The sequence below is a fragment of the Haliaeetus albicilla genome, chromosome 3 (genome assembly GCF_947461875.1).
Source record: "Haliaeetus albicilla chromosome 3, bHalAlb1.1, whole genome shotgun sequence".
Classification (NCBI taxonomy): Eukaryota; Metazoa; Chordata; class Aves; order Accipitriformes; family Accipitridae; genus Haliaeetus; species Haliaeetus albicilla.
In genome coordinates this window covers 56,692,183-56,705,888 of record NC_091485.1, presented here as the reverse complement: position 1 = coordinate 56,705,888, position 13,706 = coordinate 56,692,183, and the positions used below count along the sequence as shown (strand labels likewise).

At 42.8% G+C, this 13,706-nt stretch overlaps 1 protein-coding gene across 6 annotated transcripts in view; it reads right to left on the bottom strand.

Moving 5' to 3' along the window:
- The window catches only part of OXR1 (oxidation resistance 1), a 302,655-nt gene extending 289,604 nt beyond the window's left edge, over nt 1-13,051 (bottom strand). For 2 of the 6 annotated variants that reach the window (XM_069779889.1, XM_069779898.1), the window contains exons 1-2: nt 5,212-5,307; nt 4-50 (exon numbers count right to left, since the gene is read on the bottom strand). In XM_069779889.1, coding sequence (XP_069635990.1) covers nt 4-19 — 16 coding nt within the window. In that variant the 5' untranslated portion in view covers nt 20-50; nt 5,212-5,307. Of the gene's footprint in view, nt 1-3; nt 51-5,211; nt 5,318-12,160; nt 12,338-12,889 lie in introns of those variants that run through there. The other 4 variants (XM_069779896.1, XM_069779895.1, XM_069779893.1 and 1 more) reach the window with 4 other exon arrangements.
- Nucleotides 13,052-13,706: the final 655 nt, after the last annotated feature.

Here is a 13,706-nt window from a genome sequence, read left to right as displayed (position 1 = left end):
TACCTTCCATAGCATGCATGTCCAGTCCATGGCAGCTTAGTTCCACATTACTAATTGGCCAGAAGGAAGAAGACAAAAAATACATATGGACTTAATTTTATTAAATATAAATATAAACATGTAATGTTTGCTTCCCTATTGATGAACAGAAGGTAGGAACATTCTCCACACATGGCTCAAAGCTGTTAGCAATACACTATCTGACCTTTCACTAACACATGGAAAGAACCTATCTTTCACCACCTGCTGATTTGTAGAGCTGATTAAGGGAAAATTATCCAGCATTTTCCATATGTTAAAATTAAGTCAGCCAAAGTCCGTCTCCCATGGCTCTGTTCTAGACTCTAGACCCTGCTGAAGAAGCTCTTTAAGGGAAGGGTTAAATTTCTTTGTTTCAACAAGGAAGTACTGTTGTTCTGTATAGTTTTATTGGGTTTAGGTCAAATTCATGGTAAAGCATTCCAGCATTAGCATCTGTTAGTAGGAAAGGATCAGAACTAGAACATCCAAACACAAATAACTTGCACAAGGAGGAAAAAACCCACAAGCTCAGGCATGAATTTCAATGTGGTAGTACTCTGTAACAGACTAAGCCACAGTCTCTCTAATCTCCTGTCCCAATCTCTATTGGTTAATACCTTAATTTAAACTTGGAATTAAATGTTGTTCTTGTAGTTCACCTTTAACTAACTGTACCCAAGTCATGCTTTATGTGACCGGGGTCACAGATTACTACATTTTTTTAAAGCATTCTCCCAGTGATCTCACATAAACTACTTTTTTGCATCAGCATTTTTTACCAAAAAAAAGTGTAAAAATTAGTTTGGCCTATTAGCAATACTAAAATTGCACCCATAATGACTAAATATTCAAGAAAAGCAAAGCATGCAGAGGCAAGCTAGATGATTTATTTGGGGCTGTGGGGAGGAAGAAGTTTTGAGCCAAATGGTCACCTCAGACCCTTTGCTGGGATTCATAATTAGGAGTCATGCACTCTTACAAATACATGAACTTATTATTGTGTTGTATAAACGCAAATGCTCATTTGCGCAGAGTAAAACTTTTTGTTCAAAGTGATGTACATATTTTACGGATATATAAAAGTATCTTCTCTTCAACATCAAGAGCCTAGCTGAGACAATATCAAAACAAAAGTAACACAAAAGATTATACTTAAAAAAAAGAACAGGAACTTTATCTAAACATCACACGCTAAGGAATGATCAATACAGTATGATAGTAGTCTTGTCTTAGCTATCATGATCTACTAGCCAAATGAAGAAGACTTTCTTGTGTTCTTCCTAACTGCTCTTGCACAGCTCAATAGCTGTGTGTTTGGAGAAAGCATCTTAGAGGCTTATAGTTTGAAGTCCTTCAGGAATAATGTTCCATTTCTCACCCAAGATCAAGAAGTGGATGATTAGTTTGTTTTCTTTGGAGAAAATACTACCATTTTATCTTTCTTTACCTGCTAGAGAGGTATGGTTAACAATGCACCAAGAACAGACTGGAATATGTAATAAGACTGTCATTCAAGTTAATCGGTTACATGTATCTTAAGCATAAACAAATTTGCAGGCTTCAGATGTGCTGCAGCTCAGAGGTAGCCATAATCGTTAATTTATCACAATTCAATTTTTATTAAATGGAATAGGAATCTTCCTAAACAAGGACACATGACAAAACACTAGTGGTTTAAAATTGCAACAGTCCAGAACTCCAAACAAACTTGAGTAATTTAATCCTGGCATGGAAACTGAATGCTTGACACACTGAAATTTGTGTGGTGCCACTGTGTAAGCACTGTGGTTTAAAATGTCAGGTACAAGCATCTGGAAAACTACAAGCTCCTTATACCAGCTTCACTGCTTCACACCATCTCAGTCTGTATTTCTGTAGATTGGCACAATTCATATTAATTTACCGATCAAAAAGCCATTATCGTCACTTTTTTCCAGACTATTCTTTAAAATTCTTCTAATAATCATGCACTTACATAAAGTGACTTAACTCATATGCATTAAAGCACATTGGTGACTGCTTTTGCCCTCACACAGGTATAAATTTGGCTCATTTTGTCAAACATGAATTAATTTACCTTGAAAATATTTACAGATCTTTGGAAAAAAAGAGAGTGCTTGTCATAGGAAGTTACTTAAAGCCAACTCCTCCTATTATCTAAAGATCTACTGGTTTACATAGAGGTGTGCATTTGGAAAACTAAAAACAGAAAACTGACCTACAACATGATTGGGTATTACAAGGAAGGGGAATAAATACAGGAATCGGAAAAAAAAAAAATTTTTTTTTTTTAATTTTTATTCTTCCTCCTCTTGGATTGAGTCAGCAAGAGACAGGTACTTTTGCCATAGTGAGTTGTAATTAAAATAACTGGAAAGGAAAATTAGAAAGCAGAAAGCAATTAGCAGTTATAAGAATTCAGAAGAGATGACTGGGATCTTTTGCATGTTTCATGCAGATAGAATGATTTCCTCCCTGTCAATGCCAGCTTTCAGATTTCCTCAAGATTGCAGTTATTTCAGCTGAAGAAGGCCCCGTGGGTTCCAACCAGTGGTTTCTTACGTTTCCCAAAGGAAGTCACACAGGGTGACATGCAGTTCTTCCTTTGGGGAATTCATTTCTACTGCCCATTGCCACGACATCTTACAAAACCTCTGCCTTTGGGTATACCCGAGAAACAAAAGTGGTTAGAAGTAACTCGGGGCATAAAAAGGGATTGGAAAGAGCAGTGATAAGTTTGCATTCTGCCTGTGCTACAGTTTTAGGACGTCTCATATAGGACCCTGAAAACTGGGGAAAACAGAAGGTAGAGAAATTTGGGGAAAATACATATGGGGAAGTAAGAGTATCTTTTCTGGGTATTTCTCAATACGACTGTATGTTTGCAATGCCTCCCCTTCAAAGCTTCAGTGAGGTCAAGCCTTATCTCTAGGTACAACCTAAGCCTTGCTCAAAACTTACTGCAACACTGGCTAAGAGCAATGTTAGGAGATGGTGACAGAACCGCAGTGAGACAATTTGGCGTTCACTACGCCATGTTCCTGTGCCGAACTAGATATGCAGATATCCTGTGATTACATTTCATCACATCACTCTCCTTCCAAACACTGTGAGCTCCATCCAGCCATGCAGCTTCTCCACCCGGGCAACCTGATTCACTGCCACCATCACTAGGTTCACCCATTCTGCAGACCATTGCTAGTGTTGTTGGATACAACATATGTATGTATTAGTCTTCCAGCAGATATGTAACATGATTTTGACACATAGAGCCAAATTTCCCTTATGGAGTGTAAGGAAAAGCACCACACCAATATCAAGACCACTTGTATCTTAATTCTGTCTCACTTGCTCCCATCTTTCTTTACCTACTCTCCATTATTTACATGCAGCAATGATTATGAGGACTGTTACATAGATCTCTTCTGCCATGGTCCCATTACCACTACAAGGAGCTTTTCTCCCCTTCAAAGCCATCCTAATTCAGAAGGCTGGCTGCAGTTTGATGAGGACTTCAGTAGGTTCCAACCCCTCATATACTGTGGCTGCTATTTTCACAATGTTAAGAACCACGGTCATGAAGTGTTTAAACAATATTCTCAAAGAGGATATATAAACTGCTTCATACAGTTTTCAGCTATATATTCACATAGCATTTCTTTCCACCAAGACTGCTTCAACGCTCAGAGAACAGGAAGGACACTATTTACTGAGTAAGCAGTTAAGTTATCCAGTGTCTAGTCTGATCACAGTTGTTCAGTCCGTAGCCTTACGGTACTCTGCTTAAGCTCTGCTTGGATGCCGTAAGTATTAATGTCCTCATGAGCCTCTCCAAGGTGATCATCACTACAGTATTAGAGTACTTCGCCAACATTAACGAACTTATCTTCTCACATCATGCTATGTTGTGCAGCTAGTATTATCTTCATTTTACAGATACAGACTTGAAGTATAGAGACTAAAGTTAAATTGAAAAGTCTTCATTTACTTTGGATATCCAGGCAGCTTCAGCTCTAATATTTTAAGTCCACAAGGGTCCAAAATACAAGTTTACAATAATAAATAAAAGGAAGAGGTAAGAGGCTGTGAGGAGGTAGAATAATGAGGTAAAATAGCCTCAGGCTTGCTCAATTACAACAGGACAGGAAAAATTGGAAACTTTGGATTCCTTCTGGACTCTGTAAAGCCCTTGCAAGTCATGGACTTGCACGTCTTCCCAGTTGCCCGGTGCCATTCTCATCTTCCCTCAGCCTTACCCCATCACTATCACCACCCTGCGACAACCTCATCCAACTAAGATTTTGTCCAGGCAGCTCATCCAAGTCCTAATCTGATCCAAAGCCAAGACCTTCTCTCTCATGGTCCCGAGCTCCAAGGACAGCTTTTTTGCTTCAGCACTTTTGTCAGAATGCTTGTCATAAGGTTACCTGAACTCCAGAGACATCCCAGTGCCTCAATGCTTTAAAGACGTTAAGAACACAAACAACAAAGAAACTTCAGGACACGCTTTAGTGGGCATGGTAGTGTTGGGTTGACAGTTGGACTCGATCTTAAAGGTCTTTTCCAACCTAAGTGATTCTATGAACATATCCAAAATTTCACTTTTTTCTCCCAATCACCACTGCCATAGAGAAGAACTGCAGAAAAGAGCAAATGCTGGACAAGTCCTGCTTGACACTGTTGTCTTAGATGTGAGCACTTGCACTCAGCTGAAAAAGTTGTACCCTCTGGGTCCCCTAAACACAGGGATGCTTTGAATGGAAAGCCATGCCTGGAGGTAGATGCTCAGGTGCAATGCAGCACAGTAATACTTAACACCCAACACTTCAGGTACAGTCTGAAGATAAAGTAAGAGCAAGGCTACACTGGGAAAGTACATAAAGCAGCTATTTTGGCAGGGACACCTGAGAAAAATCTTATATTCAGAGCCTCAAATTTGAGAATCTGTATTAACAATTTAATTTGAAGAAAACATAAAACACACATTTTAATTCTGTAAAAACTGCTGATTGCGTGTAGGCCTCTAAAACAAGTAAATACACACACGTTCCACTGTAGGAGCTTACGGTGGGGATACACAACATACAGGAAGACACTGGGAAGTAGTAAACAGAAAAACCAATTGAGCAGTGAAGCTTTAATAAATGTTAGTTCCACTTCAAAACTTTCCTTATAATTTCTTACACATACCTATTCCACTGGTTCCATTTTAGAGGTGTCTAAGTCGTTCACTGCTTCAGGTAAAACTTCTCAGTGGAGCATAAACTCAGGTTATAAGCTTTCAGGTGAGATAGACCTTAGTGAAAAAAATAAGGGGGAAAAAAAAAAAGAGGTATGACAGTTTGCATATGGAAAAGAGTTTCACAGTCAAGTGTTCCACACGGACCAGCTAATTCCTGCTACTATCATCCTTTCTGACATATGGAAAATGCATGCAAAGAAAGACACAATTTATTTTTGCCATGGTGATATACTGATGGCAACAGAAGGTATGAGTGGGACTTCTATCAGTGGTTTAGGTCCACACTTAAAATTAATGCAATTCTTTGAAAAATATTCAAGCAGGAAGTACAAGGGTCTTGAGGTTTCATCTAGAAGCAAGATTGACTACTAATGAATTACCATTAGTCCTATGGCCATAACATTTCACTGCAGGTAGTGTTCATACTAGCTCTAAGGAAAAAAAAATAATAGTCATAATCCTAAAGAAAATTATTGAAAACTCACAGAGACTAATGATAAGATTCCAAAGGAGAATTAAAGCTAGAAGAAATAAATATATTTTGTTTCCCATTGCATCTGTTTTCCTTGCTATTGCTGTTTGTAGTCCTGGATAAGAGCTATTCCCTTCCCTAAATGGGATTTAAAAGCTGTTACAGCTTCTCTTTTCAGATGCTACAGAAGTGGTGATAATCATTGATTAACCATCTTGGAATGTGCTTGTATAAACAACATGGATGTCCTGGCTTTTTGGTGCAACAAAATCCATAAGACAACCTGGAATTCAACTGCCAGAGATTCAGATGACTGAATAGATTAGGTTTACATCAACAGTATATAAATATCAATTTCTGAAATATAACAGTATTAATAATTTAAAATCACAAAGGAAGTCTAAAGAAGACTCACAAGTGAATCCAATTTCACTGCAGTGACTATAAATACTAACATTTTAGTATGCTCTGTATTATTTATGAAATATGAAGATGATTTATTACTAAGCTTTTGTATAGCTATGGTTACATTAAGGAATAACTAATAGTGTATTTGCTGTTATTTTAGAAGGTGTCTCCATGGAATCTGGTTGTGTTATGCCTTGGGGAAAAAAAAAGTTCTGACTATAGTATCAAAATCTTATCTTTATGTGCATGTCATATTATATAAAGGTTTCTAGATACTTACTATCTATAGGAGTACTTAAGTGAACTGTTTTACCTATGAATTTGTTTCACATTTATGCATCCCAAAAGCATTTTACACAAAGAAGCACAGGAGACAGATAATGATTCTTCTCCTCTGTTTCCACAACTCAAGTTCATAGTGACATGAATGGGAATTGTATACATAAGGCGTCTAGAAAGAAAAGGCATATCAATTAAGCAGCCACACTATGTGCTCACATAGTGTATTTTTTTTCCTCCAAATCTGGTGTTTTAATGGGTGAGATCACCCACTGAAGACAGACAAGATGGTTCCTAGTAATCCGTCCCGATGACTGTGAGAAGACCTTCCAAAACGAGAGTGTGTACAAATAGTACCACTGAACAAACAAGGTACCTACACTACCAAGAGGCAATACTTTGTTTTCCAGAGGTATCCTGAGTTTGACACAGAACTGCTACAGTTTTGCTTTCCATGTTCAATAAGAAATACTGTGTGTCCATGATTGCACTGATGTCAACTGTGCCTTCACAGGGGTGCAAGGGGTATGTCCCAGGTTGACCCAAAGTGTTACTCTTTGGTCACTGATTACTGAAGAATGTGTAAACTGTAACAGTGGATCTTATGTGACTAAGGCTCCTAGTTACAGACCAAAAAAGTTCCCATCTTGCACAGAAAACGGGCTTACTTTTGCTAACATCAGCTTAAGCTCTGCTTAAAGTGTTCAAAATGTCCTCTTTCATTCGTCTTTCACTGTTGATCACTGATAGATTTACTAGCAAAGTATTAAACAACTTGTACTACTTCACTGTTAAAGATTTCTTTATGTTTCCTCCCTCCTATTAGGGCACTGACTTTTCTGCCCTCATCATTTCATTTGTGTGTGAAGTTACCGTGCATTCAGGAAAAGCATTTGCATCTAGGACACAGTAGGCAGAACTTCCAACTGACAGAAAAGAGAGTGCCTAGTCTCAGAAATGAAACAGGACTGAAAATACATAAACAACAAAAGATTTTATGAGCTCAGTCTTATCAAGAGATCTTCATCGATCTATACATACCTTCATACAAAAAAATATTGGACAATATGTAGCTCTTTGAACAGGCAGATAGTCAGATATGATAGGTGGAAGTTGAATAAAAACAACACCAAGCTAAAAATAAGTTATTAATAGCAACCATTTAGGTTAATTAATATCTGAAAAGCTCACAATGGATTTGGATGCATTCACAAGTGTTAAGAGGGGTTTACTCCAAATTTTTAAATTAAGAGTAATTTTTTTTTTCCTAAGTGGTAAGTCGCATTCAACCAAGAATTTACTCAGACTCCACCAGTTTCTATTATACGGGAAGTCATCGCACGTGTCCCTCTGGTTTTATTACGTCCACGGCTGTGCTGGGGGAATCCCCTTGTTCCTTCACAAGTTTTAAGTTTAACTCTCCTTTTCAAATCAGTCCCTCAGACTTCCAGTGTTAACTATCACTCCGTAAGTACTTTTTTACTTCACCCCTAATCTTGAGTGAGTGCAGGGGGTGGGTGTGGTGAGAGCAGGACCCCCATCATATGGAACAAAAGGGTCCAACAACAGGGTGATAAAGCTTACCAGGACTTCAGTCCAAGCCTGAAAACAACTGGGTCCAGCAAAAAGAAAGTAAAGAGGATACTGGTATACCCTTCATGGCCTCGAGCTATTCAAGGAGGAACTCACATAAATACACCTGTCATATAACACCACAGCACACCTTATCCTGCTGCTCAGAATCCCATTTTTTTCCCCCATGTTACCATCCCTGGGCTATGTAGACAACACATTACATTGGCCCTAGAGAAGGTACAATCCTTTGTTTTGTGACAAACGGCATGTTTGTAAGCTGCGTTCAGGACTCTGCTTGGAACTCCATTACGACACACATCCAGCTTCTGAGTAGCTGTCCTCTCTTCCCTTTGCTCCCATGTCCAACCCCCTCTCTTTGCATGACTTCTCAATCATCAAATGATAAATATACCCGAGTGTATTCCTGAGGAGTAACAAAGTGAAGTCCAATGGTCCTTTCCCCTCATGCCATTTTAAGAGTTAAGGAGCCAAAACTCCAATTAGTTCTCACTACAATAGCTGTGGAAGATTAACACAGGTTTATATATTTTCTTCCCTACTTCTCTCTTCTTTCTCTGATTTTTATCTCCTCTCCAAACCCTATTACAGGCAACAGAATAACAAAAAATAGCAAATACTCCTTCTATCTCTGTTTTGCTAGAGCAATGTAAGAAAGCAGGAGCAGGAGGTCATCACTTGCTTCAATGTGTAATTGAGAGATACAGGCAGTAACCTTACATACAGGAGAAACTCACTAATTGTCCTGCTGTAGTCACAGATAAGCTCTCTCTGTGACAGAGGCCTCTGCACAATCTGAAAGATTTTGACCTGCAGATCAAATAACTTCCTGTCCTAGAGACTGTATGACACATCCATAACATATCATGAGATATCCAGGAGATACCCTCTCCATATCTATGCCTAATCTTCAGTAAAACTGGTAGGAGCAGATGCTAAAATAAAAGGGTAATTTACAGCTCACTGCTGCAGTACACCATGTAAGCATCTGTTCCTGGCACAAAACACCACCGATGAAATGAAGATAGCAGTGTCTTTTTCAAACACTTGAAGGTCTTCCCCAGGAGCTTCGTAACACGTGCAATTCTTTGCCTATCCCAAACTGCTCCTTCTGCCCCGATGGGAACAGTTCACACGCCAAAGAAAGACACCTTGCCTTAATGAGTATCTGCTGCAGTAGACAAGGAAGCCATCCTAAATTTAAGTAAATGGCTCTATTAAACAAAAGTATCAGCATCTGAGTGAACCTATTGATGAACATGTAGCAATCTTGTGCTAACCTGACACCCGACCATGCTTGTCATCAGCAACTGTTTGCTTCTGTAAGGTTATCAAATCCCACATGTGTTTCAATAATATGCTTAATTTAATGTTTTTGTTACTGTAACTTAGGAAACAACAGCAGCTTGCTAAAGGGTGAAGAAGAAATAAGTTACAGTAGCTCATCAACAAAAACAAATGCTAAAAGACCTTCTTGCAAATTAACAGCTGATAGGTAATGCTGACAATCCTAGACTACTGCCTTCAGCTATCAGCCTTAGAGAATAATCACTCCCCTATGAAAATTTCCTAGGGCATTATTAATAGGGTTTTGGTTTTTTGGTGTTTTGGTTTGGTTTTTAATTAAACTCAACTTTTTTTTTTTTTTTTTTTTTTTAAGTATTTTTACATCTCTTTCCATAGTCCTTTCCCCAAAGTCCTGGGGGGATGAGTATATATGATTTCCTATAATGCAAGATGACACACTTTATTAAAAAAAACAAACAACCCACAACATGGAAGATATTTCCCTAGATTAAGCAAATAATGGAGAAATAAGAGTTTTCAAGGGAAGACATGCATGGAGAAAGATTAGAGTTATTTTTCCTGTCAGGCAGAAAAAAGTAGCTACGTACAAACACTGCAGCTGCTAACTAGACAGTCCAAACAATTAATATGTAACCCCACTGCCACTCAAATAATCTTCTCATTTCCAATAGTTGGGCTCAAACCTGGACAAGAAACAAAGAATCAACTGAGACGCTACAGGCACTATACCACAGTGTATATTCTAAGGATATGATTATATGCTCTATCAGCATATGCTTTGACTATCAAAGAATGCTTATCTGGTTAGGATGCTGAAATAATTCTATTAATCTGTATGAGCTCTGGAACTATAATAAGAAGTATTAAAACAACATAAGAGTAAAATGCAACACAAATAATTAACCAATTTATTACTCTAGAGCATAAGGAAAGGCATTTTTAACACTCAAAGACTTTGAAGGCTTCTGATATTTTGAACAATTTTATTTTTTAAATATCTGGTATTATTTCAGCTCAAGTCTAATTACAGGAGAAAAATGGCAGGCTGCCATGCACAAAAATTTCCCTCCTTAATTTTCACTACACTGTCAACATAGGTAACACAAGCTGTTCTTTCCTGCTGCATTGGTCTTGTGCAGCAGGCAAAAGGCATCTACTCAAGAATTCATTTTTTTTCCCCATTATTGCATACTCATAAAAAGACAGCAGTTTATTCATGCACAATTCAGATCCCAATCACACACACTGACTGGCTTTCAGAAACCCACAGATCAATTGCTGTTGTTTGGGGGGGGTGTCGTGGGGCAGTGGGTGTTTCATTTGGGAGAGGGAAAAAGTTGTGGAGGTACGGAAACAATCACACCTGTCTCCACTACAATAATACTCATTAACAAAACCAAGAATATAAGCAGTAGGGATGGCAAGTTCTGGGGATTTAGCTACTTTAAAGTACATCTAAATTTTGATGAGGCTTAACACGCAGACGTGGAAGCTTATATGAATATTCATCCCTGAGTACTCCACCAAATCTAAGTCAATGTGCAAACATAATCATGCCTGTAAGTGTTCAAAGCCAGGTCGTTAAAGTAAGAATATCTACCGGGATGGTCTAATGAAAATTAAGACAGACTGTCCACCAAGAGCACCTTACTGGCCCTTGCTTAGTCCAATTCTTTCACCAGTGACATGCTAAGCAGTAGAATTTTTACAAGTGACATTCAGTTTCACAGAAAGCTCCTCAAATTCCCCCTTCCCCTATTAATTTATCATTTTAGTTAGCTATGATTTTAGATGGCCATCTTCATGCAACTTTGCAAACAGCAACGAGCCTCCTCTGAACAGGGAAGCAGTTTCCGAAACCTTTCCTCATTTCAGAGCACTGGAAAAGAAATGAACCGAATCATGCCGCTTTCAAGATGAAGAACTTTACATCCCGAGCATCAGTGAGACACAGTGTTCAAACCGACTTCACAGGTGAAAGGAACAACAACAGAATAAGCATTTTTTTCAAATGAATAACAAAATCCTATTTTCAGAGGAAAAAACCTCGGGGCATCGTTCGGCATTTGTTTGCTACCGACAGGCAAGTTACCATACCGTACCCCTACTAAACTAAAAGAGCACCCGGAACAAATTGCCACACGAGGCGGCAAAAACGTATGTCGTGACAGTTTCTCTCAGCGAACACTTTCTTCCCTGCGGTACCATCTGTTAAATCAGAAACTCCTTCAAACACCACAGCCTCGCTAATTCCGACGACGCACTGGCTGCGCGGCTACTTGCTCCCCGCTTCGGTACCGCGCCCTCTCCGCAGGGCGACCGCAGCCCTCCCGCTTCTCCCGGCGCCGCTCGCAGCCGCGGGCCGCGCTCGGACCCGGCCCGGCCCGGCGCTGGCGGGGGCAGCGCGGCCGCGGGGTCGCCACACGCACCTGAGGAGAGGCGCCCACCCGCCGCCGACCCGCGCAGCGCGGACCCGCCGCGGCGTGGCCGAGCCGAGCCGGCAGGCCGCGGCCCGCGCCCCCCGCAACGCGTGGCCAGCCGCTGCCCTCCGGGCCGGCGGGGCCGGGCCGCGGGCAGCCGAGAAGTTGCGACGGCCCCAGGGCGCGCAGCGAGGCGGCCGGGCGGGCAGGGGCAGCCGGTCGCGCCGCGCGTCCCGCCCGACGCCAGCCGCCAGGGGCTGGAGATAGGGGCGGGGGGGGGGGGGGGGGGGGGCGGCACCGAACTCCGAGCCCCTGCCCCGGGCCGCCCCTGCCGCGGGGAGGCGGCACCGAGGCGCCCGCCACCACCCCCCCCCCCCGGCCCCGCGGCGGGTACCCCGCGCCCGCGGAGAAACTTACTTGCGGGCGGCGCGGAGCGGGAACGGAGCGGAGCGAGCGGCGGCAGCAGCAGCACGCGCCTCCCTCACGCGGCCCCCGGCCGCGCGCCCTCCTTCCCGCCCGGCGAGCGCGGCGCGCGAGCGCAGCCCCGGCGCGGCGGCCGCTGCCGAGCGGGTTCGGACATGCTCAGTCCCCCCCGCCGTCGCCGCGCGGAACCTACCACCGCGGGGGAGGGGAGGAGGGGGGAGCACGGAGAAATAGGGGGCAGAGCTGGATGCTACCAAGAGGACGAGCTAAAAATAGGCGCCGCAGAAAAGAACAGCTGGAGCTTAAAGGGGCAGAGGCGGCCTCGCCGCCCGCAGGCCCCGGGCAGGGGTTGCCTCCCCGGGGCGGGGGCTGACCTCCCGCCGCGCCGGTCCTGCCCGCGGTGTCGGAGGAGAGGCACCGAAACCGGGGCGATGCCCGCGCGAGCCGCGCCCGGGTCCTGCCCGCGCCTACGCAGCGGGAGCCCTGCGGGTACGCCGGGCTGCGGCTACTCCCGCCGAATCGAGCGGGGGTGCACGGGGCGCGGCGCGGCTGCGGGGGGGCTCTTGGGAGCGTCCGATGGGGCGAGGGGCGGGCATCGCCCCAGCGCCGGGCCCCTCGCCCCAGCGCCGGGCCCCTCGCCTCAGCGCCGGGCCCCTCGCCCCAGCGCCGGGCCGGGCCGTTTACCTCAGGGCCGGGCCGTTTACCGCAGGCCGGGCCATTTACCTCAGGGCCGGGCCACCCCGTGAAGCGGCAGTTTCAGAAATCGGGTCTAGAAAGTGCGGGAGAGGATGCCAAGCGGTGTTTTCATGCGGTATTTCTCAGGAGACATCTCCATCCTGCTCTGAGGTGTTCGGTTTTGCGGACGAGGCTTGGGGAGAAACAAACTCACACTTCTCTCCAGTGAAGCCCGGAGAAGTCAGATGAGAATGGGACAGGTCCAAGGCAAGGAGCTTGCAGAACAGCTCCCTAAATATGATTTGCTTGGCTGGCAAGACGAATGACATGATCACACGTTCCTTTCACAGACACTACTGTGTTTCAAACCTAAGAGCTGTAGATAACTGCTAGAAATTAAAAGCCCCCCAAGTATTTGTAAATGGGAGTTTCTGATGTGGTTTTTAAGCCGCGTGGCTTACCATTCCCTGCCTTCCTAAAAGACCGGTAAGAATAAACGTGGCAACACCACATTGTTTTAGATTTATAAACATATTACAAAGCCTAAAAATTATATTACCCTAGCAGGAGTTCAGGGGTTTTGCTGAATTCTGCTTTTACAGATACAGAAAATTGCTGCTGGACAAAGAACAACTTTACAGTATGAATACTGAATAAGTTCTCACTCATAAAAGATTATCGAACAACATCTGCATAATGATAACTTGCTACTCTGATGACATCACTTACAATAGTACATACAGTCAAGATTACCATGTTAAAAAAAGTTTCATTTATTTCACTAGACGTGAGACGAAAGCACTGGAAGTTTATCTTAATCTGAACTCTAACACAGCCTTCAGCAAAAACTGCTGCAGAAAAAAAA